The sequence below is a fragment of the Gymnoscopelus braueri genome, assembly GCF_963280865.1.
Source record: "Gymnoscopelus braueri genome assembly, chromosome: 9".
NCBI classification, from domain to species: Eukaryota; Metazoa; Chordata; class Actinopteri; order Myctophiformes; family Myctophidae; genus Gymnoscopelus; species Gymnoscopelus braueri.
Genome location: NC_137610.1, coordinates 31,374,161 through 31,387,703, shown reverse-complemented (window position 1 = coordinate 31,387,703; position 13,543 = coordinate 31,374,161). Strand labels below are relative to the sequence as shown.

General features: G+C 40.6%; 1 protein-coding gene across 1 annotated transcript in view; it reads left to right on the top strand.

Moving 5' to 3' along the window:
- LOC308092685 (cadherin EGF LAG seven-pass G-type receptor 1-like) overlaps nt 1–13,543 on the top strand; it is a 62,493-nt gene that overhangs the window by 45,829 nt on the left and 3,121 nt on the right. Inside the window, exons 20-35 of the mRNA XM_080438753.1 lie at nt 2,076–2,259; nt 2,818–2,967; nt 3,161–3,377; nt 3,594–3,761; nt 4,545–4,671; nt 5,338–5,538; nt 7,004–7,178; nt 7,788–7,900; nt 8,227–8,306; nt 8,542–8,668; nt 8,926–9,051; nt 9,308–9,435; nt 10,314–10,420; nt 11,080–11,214; nt 12,159–12,386; nt 13,189–13,510. Coding sequence (XP_080294879.1) covers nt 2,076–2,259; nt 2,818–2,967; nt 3,161–3,377; nt 3,594–3,761; nt 4,545–4,671; nt 5,338–5,538; nt 7,004–7,178; nt 7,788–7,900; nt 8,227–8,306; nt 8,542–8,668; nt 8,926–9,051; nt 9,308–9,435; nt 10,314–10,420; nt 11,080–11,214; nt 12,159–12,386; nt 13,189–13,510 — 2,588 coding nt within the window. The remainder of the gene's footprint in view (nt 1–2,075; nt 2,260–2,817; nt 2,968–3,160; nt 3,378–3,593; nt 3,762–4,544; nt 4,672–5,337; nt 5,539–7,003; nt 7,179–7,787; nt 7,901–8,226; nt 8,307–8,541; nt 8,669–8,925; nt 9,052–9,307; nt 9,436–10,313; nt 10,421–11,079; nt 11,215–12,158; nt 12,387–13,188; nt 13,511–13,543) is intronic.

Genomic DNA, 13,543 nt, shown 5'->3' with positions numbered 1-13,543 from the left:
ACGCAGATACTGTACTTTTAATTTCCTCCTTGAGGACAGGGTTTAAAAGGGCCCTTTTTAATGAATATAATGTAATTTTGTACAATCTGTATGGTAGAGTATGTTACTACAATATAACTTATACAATCAGGGTGGTTGTATTTTGTCTCCCTGCTCTTCTATTGAGACATTTAGATAATGTCAAAGGCCATGTCTCACCTAGACACAGGATCTGACACAAATTCAGTGTATCCTCTGATCAAGCAGGCAGGCTCTATTATCACAATGGTGAAATTTCAGCAATTGCACTGGAAACCGCGTTCAAATCCGGGGTAGAAGAGGAAATGTATATAGCGCTGAAGTGGTCAATGTATGTTTTGTATTAATAACCAAAATCTACTAGGGTAGTTAATACCCTCACAAAAACATGTAGTAATCCTGGTCGCTATACCGCCTCCCCCATGACAGCCGGGCGCCTGATGGAGGGGAAGGGAACTGGTTGGAATAACGTGTTCCTTCCACGCGCTACGTCCAACCAGGGAAACTCCCCCCTGTCAGGTGACAAGAAGGTCAGTTGGCTCTCATGCCTGAAGGAAGCATGAGCTCGGCCCTGGCCTCCCTACTGTGGGGGACTGGTGTAGTGCTGGTGTAGGGCTGGTGTAGTGCCCAGGATCACTTAGGAAATTGGCACCGGGTGAAAAAAATGGGTTACAAAAATCGCGGGATAATAAAAAAAGAAAAAAAAAAAAAAAAAAAAAAACCTAAATCTACAAAGTAACTGGTACCTAAAGTTTTCAAATAATTGTAGTGGAGTAAAAGTAGGCTAATATCTGCCTCTGATATGTATGTAGTTGAGTAGAAGTAGGTAGCTGATATATTGCACTTTTACCTTAGCGCTAGGTATACTCTTGGTTGCTTGTTTTTGCAGAAAATGCACTTAGGACTTCTGGTGATTAGTAGTTTCGTTCCCTACCTATGTTGAATGCACTTACTGTAAGTCGCTTTGGATAAAAGCGTCTGCTAAATGACTGTAATGTAGAAGTAAAGTAATGAAAATTGCAAATACTTCAGTAAAGTAAAAAATAAGTCAAAATTGTACTCAAGTAAAGTACTTGAGTAAGTGTACTTAGTTACTTTCCACCACTGGTTATACTGTAGTTTGCTCTTAGCACGCCGTAATGTTAATGTGAAGTATAGGTCTTGCCTTGCATACTGCTTTTCTCGTCTTGTCTTCCACCTTGTAATCTTTAAAACCGAAAGCTATAACTGCTGGAGTTGACATTTTATTCCACCTGGCTTCAGTTCCAGCAGCGACGGCAGGAGTGAAGCCGGTGTGTTGTTTGTTTGGTAACGTGCAACATGTGGGCCAGTGTTGCCAAGTATCGGGAGAGAAACAAGCGAACCGACTTCCAAAAACAAGCCAAAGTTTGTCCAAAAGTTAGGGTAAATAAGCAGCTTTGGCAACACTATACTAGGTGTCACTGACAGCCGGGATTTCTGACTAATAACATTATAGTTGATGCACACTTTTTAAACATTTTTGGCTTGCTTAAGTGACTTGAAAGTGACTTGAAAAGACTTGAATTTTCAAGTCAAGAGGGCTCAAGTCAAGTCAAGTCTCAAGTCTTTAGCGTTCAAGTCAAGTCAAGTCTCAAGTCTTTGGCATTCAAGTCCCAAGCAAGTCCAAGTCTATTTTTGATTTGGTCAAGCAAGTCTAAAGTCATCAAAATCGGGACTTCAAGTCAAGTCGAGTCTCGAGTCTCGAGTCCAAGTCCCCACCTCTGCCACTTAACCGTCCCTATTCTGGCCATAATAGGTGTACTTTCGGCAAAGACAGGTGAACATTCAGCGAAACGTCTGTAAAAATAGGCGGACATTTGGCAAAAATGGCAGATCTACCTCTACAAGCTTTACAAGCTTGTTGATCTGCTATTTTCACAATTTGATGTACAACATTGTATATACTGTAGTTTAGGTTTGAAATGTTTAAAGTTACACTATTATACTAGATTTTTCACACATTCTCCATTATATCAAAATGTATAACATTATGCGGTTGTATTAATATATGGCCTACATGTATATGAATGTTGTAGAATATTGTCCGGGCGGGCAGTGCCATCTTGGATCCAGCCAACGGCATGCACTGGGATCTGATCCAACGGTCAGAGAGTGGCACCACCCTTCTCATGCGGAGTTTTGAGGAGTACGCCCAGAACATGGCCCAGAACATGAGGAAAACCTACCTTAAGCCCTTCACCATCATCACAGACAACATGAGTAAGTATTTTCTTCTATTTCAAGTAAAGCTGCAACTATTGACTAACTTCTTAGCGATTATTCTATCGATTACGGTTTCGATTCATCGAATAATCGAGAAACGCGTTGAATGGAGAAGAGCGTCTAATCGACGCGAAAACATTCAAAAAAATCAAAGCTAAATCTATTAGACCACTGCTTTGCCTTTGTTTATGTCACTAAGGAAGCAGAAACGTATACACTAAAATAATTTCATGTCAAATAAGTAGTAGCCGTGTAATAATACAATGAGGCTGTCATTATTGGAAAATAGGCCCCGGATGGAGTAAAAGACAGACACAAATATGTATACTATCCCTGACATATATCCTTTATTTATACATGTTTCATAAGTGTGAATGCAACTATTTCCCCCCAATACTGAGCACTTTGTTTCACTGTCTACCATTACTACTGTTGGCCACTAAGTGGTTTGATGGATCGATAAAGTATCCCACTTGGTAACTTAAAAAGTATTGCAATGCATGAAATACATTTTCCACTACTTTCACTGAAACAAACCTGTTTCACTGTACACAGTTTTCTCTGTGGATTACCTGGACCCAGCCAATTCCCAAAGGAAGATACCTCATTTTGATGAAATCCAGCCCGTCCTCCCTAATGACCTCCAGTCCTATGTGCGCTTCCCAGAGTTCTCCTCACAAACTGAGGACATCAAAAGTATAGCAGGTAAAGTAAAGTGCCAGCACGGAGAGCAGCCTTACTATTATATTAACAATGTGCTTCTGAATTGGATTTAATCATGACACTTTCCTTAAGACCTAAAGGGTCTTGTAAACCTTCAGTTCAAGTCAGGACACGAAAATCGTGATCCATAATCCAAGGAATGGTTAGTAATGCTTGAAACCCTTTGGTTTGGCAGTTTCCACGGAGACCGCGACTGACACCCCCCCTGCACACACGCCCGTCTCCACCATTGGCCCTACGGAGTCGACTTCCGCGCCGTCTCCCACGATGTCTGTTAAGAAGAAACGTCATGCAGAGATCGCGGGCCCTCTCCCGGTTGCTGTTGTGATCATCTATAGAACTCTGGGAGACTTTCTGCCTGAGAATTATGACCATGATCGGAGAAGTCTGAGGTAGGTGCACTTTTATCCGTCCTTCGGCTGGTACATAAAAATGTATAGCAATAATCAAAACAGAGGAAAGCTGTGTGTTTTTGCATTGTTTGTATGTGTTTGCATCTATACAGTAGAAATGTGTCAGTGTTTATGATACGAAATGAATATGGTTGTGTTTTAGTAACTCATACTACACAGTCTACTGACCTCATATTTGTGTGTGGCTGTACCTAGGCTACCCAACCGGCCCATTATAAACACCCCCATTGTGAGTACGGTGTTGTACAATGAGGGCGCTCCCATGAACGGCCCTCTGGAACAGCCCATCACTCTAGAATACAGACTGCTGGAAACTCAGGAAAGAACCAAACCAGTTTGCGTCTTCTGGAATCACTCACTTGCGTAAGACCGCTATTCTATACATACATTTGTCTTTGCACAATATGGGCAGCATGTAATCACTGCTGTATCTTAACCCATTAAAACCAGGGAACGCATCTGTGTAACTACTTAAATCATCAAAATCTACAAGATCTACAAGCTCATAGCGCTGCACCGAGTGCCGCGCTCTATGAGCTTGTAGATCTGCTATTTTTGAAAAAAGTGAAATTTTGTTCAAATCTTTGAATATATAATATATTTTAAAGCGAACATTTTTAACTCAAGTCTTTGCCTCTGGGGATCCCTGGAACAACATATTTTGAGATGGGGGTCCGCGGCCAAATACATATAATTTTGGGGAAAAGTTGGAGCAAAACTGATATAGCAACATACTGTTAGGATTTAGAAAATATTTTTAGTTATGTATTTGGCCGCGGACCCCCATCTCAAAATGTTTTGTTCCAGGGACCCCCCAGAAGCAAAGATTTGAGTTACAAATGTTCCCTTTAAAAATGTATATATTCATAGATTTGCACACATTTTCATGATTTTTCAAATAATTGCAGATCTACAAGCTCATAGGGCGGCACTCTGTGCCGCGCTATGAGCTTGCTGCAATTTTTGAATAGCCAAAGTATAAAATATGGATAAAGTGGTTACACAGATGCGTTCACGGTTTGAATGGGTTAAGTCAATAAAATAAAAAGTACTAAAAGTAAAGTAAAGTAAATCTTTGAAGTGTTTAAATATTTTCTTTCCAAATGTATAGTCAGATAATTGACAGCCATTGTTTTCTTGGTCCAGGGTTAAGGGAGAAGGGGGTTGGTCTGCCAAGGGTTGTGAGCTGGTGGCCAGAAACCACACCCACATCAGCTGTCAGTGTACACATGCCTCCAGCACTGCTGTGCTGATGGATATCTCCAAAAGAGAGGTTTGATTTAATGGTTGTATTCCCACAAACACCTAATGGTTAATTGACCTTCTTAACCCCCTAGTGTCCCTATTCTGGGCATGTTGTAAAAGGCGAACATTCGTCACAATTTAAATAACCAATCTACAAGCTCACAACGCATTGCAATGCAACAGGTTTTCGGTGAAGAGATTTTGTGTAAAGGGAAAAAAGGAGGGGGCCAAGTACAGACCCCTTGGTTGAGCCCGGTCAACAAAGTATGTAGGGTCTAAGTGATTGAGGGACTCCACATTAATCTAACTGACAGATGTTTTTTTGTGTGTAGGAGTAAAGCTAACAGTTAGATAATTATTGAAACTTGAAGTGAAATGTTGGACCCCAATTTGAGATACAGTAATCACCATTTAAGCAGACTAACACCAACATCTACATAGTGACAATTGTTTTTTTATTGACATCCTATGTCCTTTGACACAATTACAACAAATACAATAGTAACTATACTATACATAGTTTAGAGATAGTAATACATAATCATAATGTAATATGTTGTTGTTGTTGTTGTTGTTGTTGGGGTGTGTGCATTAAACATTGTTCTATAATCAGCAACAAAGCAAACATGTAAAAATAGAAAATATAATAAACAAATTATATTTTCCCTGACTAATGTGTTTTTGTGTTTTTCAGCATGGCGAGGTCCTCCCTCTGAAGATCATTACCTATACAACCGTTTCTGCCTCACTCGTGGCCCTCCTCATCACCTTCCTCCTACTGGCCATCCTCCGTAAACTGCGCTCTAACCTCCACAGCATCCACAGGAACCTGGTGGCGGCCATCTTCCTCTCCGAGCTTGTCTTTCTCTTTGGAATCAACCAGACGGAGAATGCGGTAAGGCGAGAAAGCACATCCCTGTTATGTTCCCCAACATTAAACTTAGGACACGTACAGTAAATCTAATAATAAAGTTTATTCATTTTAAATTGAAAGAGCAGTGAACTTCTTTCTTCTTGGAGTGTGTTGGAATGCTGACAAGGAAAAAACACAGTACAGCAACAAGGTTTGACTGTACCTACAGTACCTATTGTAGAGTCAATAGATAAAAAATACATATACACATGTTTAACATAAAGTACATGACAAGCTAACAAAATTACAAATTTGTATTTGGAAGCAAACAATGAGTGTATTCCCTGCTGCTTTGTTATTTGTTTCATTATTATGGATTTTCCCGCAGGGTAGATATTCGTGAAAAGTAACTTATACTGGGCTTGTCTTTGCTCTGAGACAGTCTGTTAACAGTCTAATTTAGAGATTAGCAAACTATGGGGAAGAGCGTCTGAGCTGCCTCCAGGGGTTTGTCTTCTGCTTCTTGTGCAGAGCATAACAGTCTTTCATTATACACAGTGCTGTCTTTGGGTTTCATCCATTGAATAACAATTGCATTATCAAACATACCCTATTATTACACTAATAGCCCACACGTATTTTATGTTTTTAAAGAAGAATACAGTCAAAGGATTTTACTGGTGTAGAACGTAAGGGGATGTTTCAGCTATAACAGAGAGACAGCGTAACATAATTTTCCTCTTGAGTGCCACAAATATACCTTAAAGCTGTGATTTAGGTTTCATCCAAAGCATTGGACTGCATCTAGGATGTGGTTTCACCTATCTCATTGGGTTTAATTTCAATGGAAAGATTGCTGCCTAATTATCCTAAGTGGGGTACAGATAGAAAGCTTATCCAAACAATAACAGACATTGCTTTTGGTAATGATCATGAACAGATCACCCTGTATTTGAAGGCCCATTCTGTAATCCATACCTAAATAAATAAGTAGGTAGATCCACCACAGAATGCTGGAACATGGGAAAGGTTACTTTCCCCCCTTTTCATTAATAATAATAATAATTATAACAACAACAACAACAACAACATTAATAATAACTTTATTTATGTAGCATTTTTCTTAACAACATTACAATGTGTTTAGACAATGGCAAACAAATGACACATCATATAATATTACATTTGTATAACACTAGTATTAAAGTGAATGACTAAAAAGCTAAGAAGGAGTCCTCAGTATATTTGGAAGCTGTGGATGTTTGTACACAAAGTGAAGAATCAACATTGTAATGTACAATTTCACGATAAGCTTTCACGATTGGTATATATAAAAACTTTGTTAAATATAGCACTATATACTTACTCTATCATCTCTCTGTGTTAGTAAACACTTACCCCATATTATTTAATGTATCTTCTGTCCAGTTTCACAAAAACGTATATATTTCATGCTGGGGCTTGACACTTGATACTTACTGTATGTCTCTCTCTCTCTCTCTGTTAGTTCATATGTACTGTGGTGGCTATCCTGCTACACTACTCCTACATGTGCACTTTTGCCTGGATGTTCGTTGAGGGGCTGCACATTTACCGTATGCTGACAGAGGTCCGCAATATCAACCATGGCCACATGAGGTTCTACTACGCCATTGGCTGGGGCATTCCTGCCATTATCACTGGTGAGACCTACAGTACTCTCGCACAATGTACATGTAAAAACAACACAAGTTTACAAAGCACCCGAGCACACACACGCATGCACACACACATAGGAATTGTACTGTATGTACTGTAAATGCAAAAGAAAAGCCTTTACATGCGGTATGCTTTCACTTACACAAACACATACACGCACACATGAATACACGCACATACAGTACGCACACACACACACACACACAGGTCACATGACCACTGCCCAAAATGGGACATGAAGGTCTATGTGTGTGTGTGTGTGTGTGTGTGTGTCAAATGCAGACTTTTGTCTGTTATTTGCGTAACAGTATTTAGTATAACATAACAAATAGAATGTAGTGTGTCGGGTCAGACACTCGCTAATGAAAATAGTGTTTGATAGTGATTAGCATTTAGCACTCAATAAAGTAAAAAAAAAAAAACACATTCATGTGGAACAGTTATTGTAAAAAATATACCAGTGACAGATTATATCAAAAATAACTTGTTAATTGAAAACATGCATTAAAAATAAATCGAACATAAAACCTGCGGCACACAATTGGGTTATTTGAAAGTATCAATGTTGTTTGTTTCTCTCTCTCCCTCTCCAGGTCTCGCAGTGGGCTTGGACCCTCAGGGTTATGGGAACCCAGATTTCTGCTGGCTCTCTGTCCAGGATACACTGATCTGGAGTATTGCAGGGCCCATAGCCATAGTAGTGATGGTGTGTATGGGTGTATGGTTGTGTGTATGGTATATGATATGTGTGTGTGTGTGTGTGTGTGTGTGTGTGTGTGTGTGTGTGTGTGTGTGTGTGTGTGTGTGTGTGTGTGTGTGTGTGTGTGTGTGTGTGTGTGTGTGTGTGTGTGTGTGTGTGTGTGTGTGTGTGTGTGTGTGTGTGTGTGTGTGTGTGTGTGCGTGTGTGTGTGTGCGTGTGTGTGCGCGCGCGTGTGTGCTTGTGCGTGCGTGTATGTTGTCCTTATTTAGTTGTAATGCTATGTGATTTCTACAGCAGTATATTCACCACACACTCTTTCCTTGTCGTTTCAGATCAACATTGCCATATTCGTCCTGGCAGCAAAGGCCTCATGCAGACAAAGGCACTGGACATTTGAAAAGACAGGAGCTGTGTGAGTTGCTTGAGAAATTACTTGCTCCTGCATAATAGCAGCCTTATTAATTACTTTAATTTAAACTTTATCCAAATTGGGGCAAAGTTTCATGTGTTGGCCTGTTTGGACAACGGTATCAGTCAGAGATGATTACTTGTAGCTCTGTTCCCTTCTTCTACTTCTTTAATTTGTTATCATCCCTACACTCCTCTGCTCCTCTTCTCTTGTCTCTTCTCCTTATTTCCTCCTTCAGCTCGGCTCTGCGATTGGCCTTCCTGCTCCTGCTGCTCCTTAGCGCCACCTGGCTGCTGGGGATTATGGCGGTCAACAGTGATGTCATCTCCTTCCACTACCTCTTTGCCATCTTCAGCTGCCTTCAGGTGCTCAATAAAACTTTAAACTCTGAGAGCATCGTATAACTTTTCTTCACAGTAACCTCTTATTTTAAAATATGAAGAGGTTTATATTGGATTTTCTTTACTGACTTTTTATTTTATAATCATGACAAAAAATTTCAGCTGTTTTATATTTGAGCAGTGTTGACAGCTGTCGTCAATTACAATTACAATAGAATTAGACTAACATTCCTCATGTCCTAATATTAACAACAACTTTATCCCTCTTTCCTTACCTCCAGGGTGTTTGCATTTTCCTCTTCCACTGTATTTTCAATACAGAGGTAAGGACCAACCTGAAGGATGTCTTCACGGGGAAGAAAACCGTAACAGAAGAATCCATCACCACCCGTGCTACTTTGTTAACTGTAAGTTGAAGAGATGACGAGGACAATGATTCACCTCAATCCTTTTTGGCTTGGCATTGTGGAGAGGCCCCTCAATACGTGATTTAAATTTGGATGTTTTCAGAAATACTTTTAGGTTAAAAATGCAAATCTTTCAAAAGTAATCTCCGGCACCATTGGACCGATTGGCATGTCACTTCTACTCACACTCCCATGGTCAGCTGTAGTTGCATCGCATGTGGTATATGAATAAATGTGCTCTACCTTTTCTCCCCAGCGTTCATTGAATGGCAAGCACTCATTCACAGAAGATGACGGTCTGTATCGCACTACCATAGGAGAGTCGACAGCCTCACTGGACACCACTACAAGATCAGGCAGGAGCCAGAGCAGTAGCCAAGCACGGTAACCTTTCACGAACTTTAACGCCAAGTAGAATTCGTGCTTCATTTTTATACATTTTCCTGTGTCATTATTATTCAACCAAGCAAGTTGACTATTACATGCTGATGCACAGCGACTGTCTCACAGACTGGCTCACAACGGGCAATGGTGAAAATATTATATATATATATATATATATATATATATATAATATTTATCTGTGGAACCAAGTGTAATGTCTACAATTCCAAGTGCTTGTCAGGGTGGGGGGTCCCCAGTTCAAATATTCTTATTTTGGGGGGTCGTGGCCTGAACAGTTTGGCAACCCTTGGTCTAGGGGAGCAGTTGTAGGGGGAGGGTCTCACATATCTACCTGGACATCCCCCTGGGCCTTTTACCATAACCTCAGTCTTAAACTAGAAGATGTGCTCAGTAGAGCACAGACCTCTGCCATGAAGGTGTCAGTTTTGTCCATAAGGTTTTGCTGTGCTTCTGGCGCCATGTCCCCTTTTGGCCAGTAGAACTTCATGATGCAAACTATAGCAACCCTGGTCACAAGTCCTGTTTTCTAATCAGACAGCTGCTATACACAAAGTAAATAAGGGCAGAAACAAGACTCTAATACATTCTGTCAAAGCGTTTTATCTGTAATTACAGTATTCAGTTATATTAAAGTCATGCTGTGTTGCTTAGGTTACCCTTGTTTGAGACAAAAAATACACAGGCCCTTAACAAATAAAACAACACATGGTATCCTTGTGAGGCACTGAATCATTTATTCCAGGAAGAAAAAGGCTGAAATCTACTCTGCTACAGCCAAGAATACTCTCTATCCTGAATTTACCATGACCAGAACATGCTGTGCTGTAACCTGTGACTTGTTCTGTCCTGTCCAAAAGGGAGGACTCTGGACAGAAGCGCACCACCTCCTCTGGCTCGCTGAAAAAGAGTTACCATGGAGAAGGCCATTCTTCCATCTCTCTGCGCAAGCGCTCCAAGCGAGAAGGTGAGGAAAGATGTGCAATTTGTCATTTGTGTTTGTAGGTAAAAAAATAAAACTTTTCCCACATTTCTTTCTGGAGGAAATTGTAGCAAGTTCAGGTTATATACTTGTGCGGGTGGACTGCAGTTTTACCATACTTGTGTTGTATTAATAACTGAATTACAGTTACTGCATAGGCAGTTGATTGACATTTTATACAAAAATATGATTATATAATATATAATATAATATATTGAGATGCCCTATAATATGTGATTAGAAGACGGTTGTATGCTGTATATACAGCACAACAGTGATATCTAGTGGCCAATTCAGGCTACTGACATACATTTACTTAACCACCAAAAACGTCTATTAATTCATTTTACAAGTGGGTGCTGAACCATTCGGTTCACAGGAAAAGCAGATGTTAGACAGCCCATGTGTTTTGGTGAAAACAGAATCAGAATCATCTTATGGATTTCTCCCATGGTGTATTCATTCATTGGCTTTAAGAGCCAATGTAGACAGATATTTAAGCACTTAAACCCAATTGACTGGATTCCCCCAGGGGTATATACTAGCCCCCCCTCCTTTTCCCCCTCTACACTAAATGTCTTCGCCCCAGAATAGAGACGCTAGGGTTCATATAGTTAACATCTCTAGTCTTTTTATTGCCACAGAGTCGGACTCTGACAGTGAGCTGTCGCTGGATGAGCACAGCAGCTCCTATGCTTCATCAGACAGCGAAGATGAGAGAAGGCGACGGAAACACAGGTGGAACAATGAAACACAGCCCCAGCATAGCACTCCTCTTGGTAAGACAAATACACAAACATGAGTTTAAGACTTTATTCATCCGCAGTGTAGTGTTAAATGCACACCATATAGTGTATACAGAAAACACATTGCACATTAAATTAAAGAAAATAACCATAGGAGAGGGCTTTGGGTAGAGAGCCTATGATTTATAAATATGGGGGTGGCATAACTGTAACTGAGTAGGCAGAGAGGCCGTCCGGGAATCAGAAATCCCCGGTTTGCCCCCCGGTTCACCCAGTCTGTGTACCAAAGTGTCCCTGAGCAAGATACACATTTCACATACATGTGCAAATGTACAGTCACAAATAAATACCCCAAAGGAGGTTTTAATCATTATTATCAACCCTCAATAAAACATACAAGTAATCCATTAGCATTGGCCTTTGAGTCTATATAGGAAGTGAGTTCAAGTGACAGTTCATATGAATGGCCTGCAGTTTAGCTGTTTTACCCCTGCTGGTGTCAGAAAGAATTTCTCTCAATGCAAGTGGGTGAGTTTTGACGAACTTTAGACTTGATTTTCTTACCTTAATAAAAATTGTCATAAATACTATATGCTTCCAGTCGCTAGTTTAAAGTCTTCTTTCAATCATCATGATATGCGTTTTGGTAAATGATGATCCTATTTATTTTAAATTGACGATAAAGTAGGGTATGCTCTAGGAGGGGCGGGATGATTTGATTGACAAGCTACAAAACCAATAGCATTCATTCCCTGCCCCCGCTCTTGATTGACAAGCTACTCAACCAATATTGGTCTGGTTGCATTGCGCAGGATATGACGCGATTTGAAATTCCTGAACAATCGGCTTCATTTACGGTCTGTACAATCCAATGGCGTCGCTTTGTCCATTCTTTTTTACAGTCTATGGTTTGTACTGGCTTTACCACTAATACATTTTGTCATTCTGGTGAACTTACTATGCCACACGTACTGTAGTGGACACAGTAGCCAATCCCGTGAAGCCTTACTGGCCGGTGGAGCCTCCGACAGCCAGTGAGAACGATGAGGAGCCTGGTGAGTTGGAAATGCTGCGTGTGGAGACCAAGGTCAAGGTGGACCTCCACCGGGACAACAAACTGAAGGGCGAGTCTCCGTCCGAGAACGAGGGCGGAGGGAAAGACAGCGCCCCCACCAGCTCACCTGACAGCAACCAACCAAGAAGAGGTGAGAGAAAGCACACACTTAAAATAATGTATTTATACCTCTAAGTCTAAACATATCCTTAAAGTCTTAAACATTGTTTTAATTGTCTCTTAAATGTGCTTTATTAATGCATCACTTTAGTGCTATGAAGTTAACCCCATCTTGTAAACTATAGTGTAATCGGCCTGTTGGATTCCCCGAAAAGGTCTTAAAAACGAGTTCAGCAGTGTTTCACATGGAGACCTTTTATTGTTGAGCTTGTGGGGGAACGTCCCTGATCAAATTAAACACATGACTCAACCACTATGTCAACACTCTAATCTGGTTCCTAATAGTTGCTGAATGTTAGCATTTAACTTGGTTAGTGTGTATTTATGTGCTTTGTGATAGTGATTTGATTTGATTTATTGAATTGCTTCCAACCAACATACAAAGAAGTTCGGATTATTACGTTTCAGTTGACTACAGAATAATCTCAGTCTTTAAATTCATTGTATATCTTACTGTGTTTAGTGTTTGCTGCATACAATCATACAGATACCAGCCTTTTCAGGTTGGTGAGGTTGAACACTGATCATTCTAATGTTGATTTCACAATGGCTACCGGCTATTGGCCTCGAGACTGGTAGAATCAAGAAATGTACATGGAAAAAAGCTTAAATAGGAATAATCAACTAACAAAGTTTTGGTCGACTAAGCCATAGTATACAGTACACTCATAGTATTGGAAGGCATTTCAATAAACATGTCGACCAATTGTTCCATCTTGTGTTTTATCTGTAAAAATGTATAATAACCTGATTAAATATTGATCCTTTGTCAGGGATTCTGAAAAACAAGATCACCTACCCCCCTCCTCTGGCCGACAAAAACATGAAGAATCGCCTTCGGGAGAAACTTAGTGACTACAACTCCCCGACCATTTCTCCACGGACACTCGTCCCGTCCTCTCCCACCAATAGAGGCCTGCATCCAGCCACCGGGGGAAACGGGGTTCTTATCAAACTCCCACCTCGCTCTCCGGTGACCCCTCGCCCACCTCTGTCACCACGACAACAGCACAATGGCGTCACTACCATGGTAACTGCGATGCTCACGACAACAATGGTCAATGGCACTGAGGAAGTCAACGAATCAGATTCAGAGTAAGTGGGCTATGGAAATACTATACCTATCTA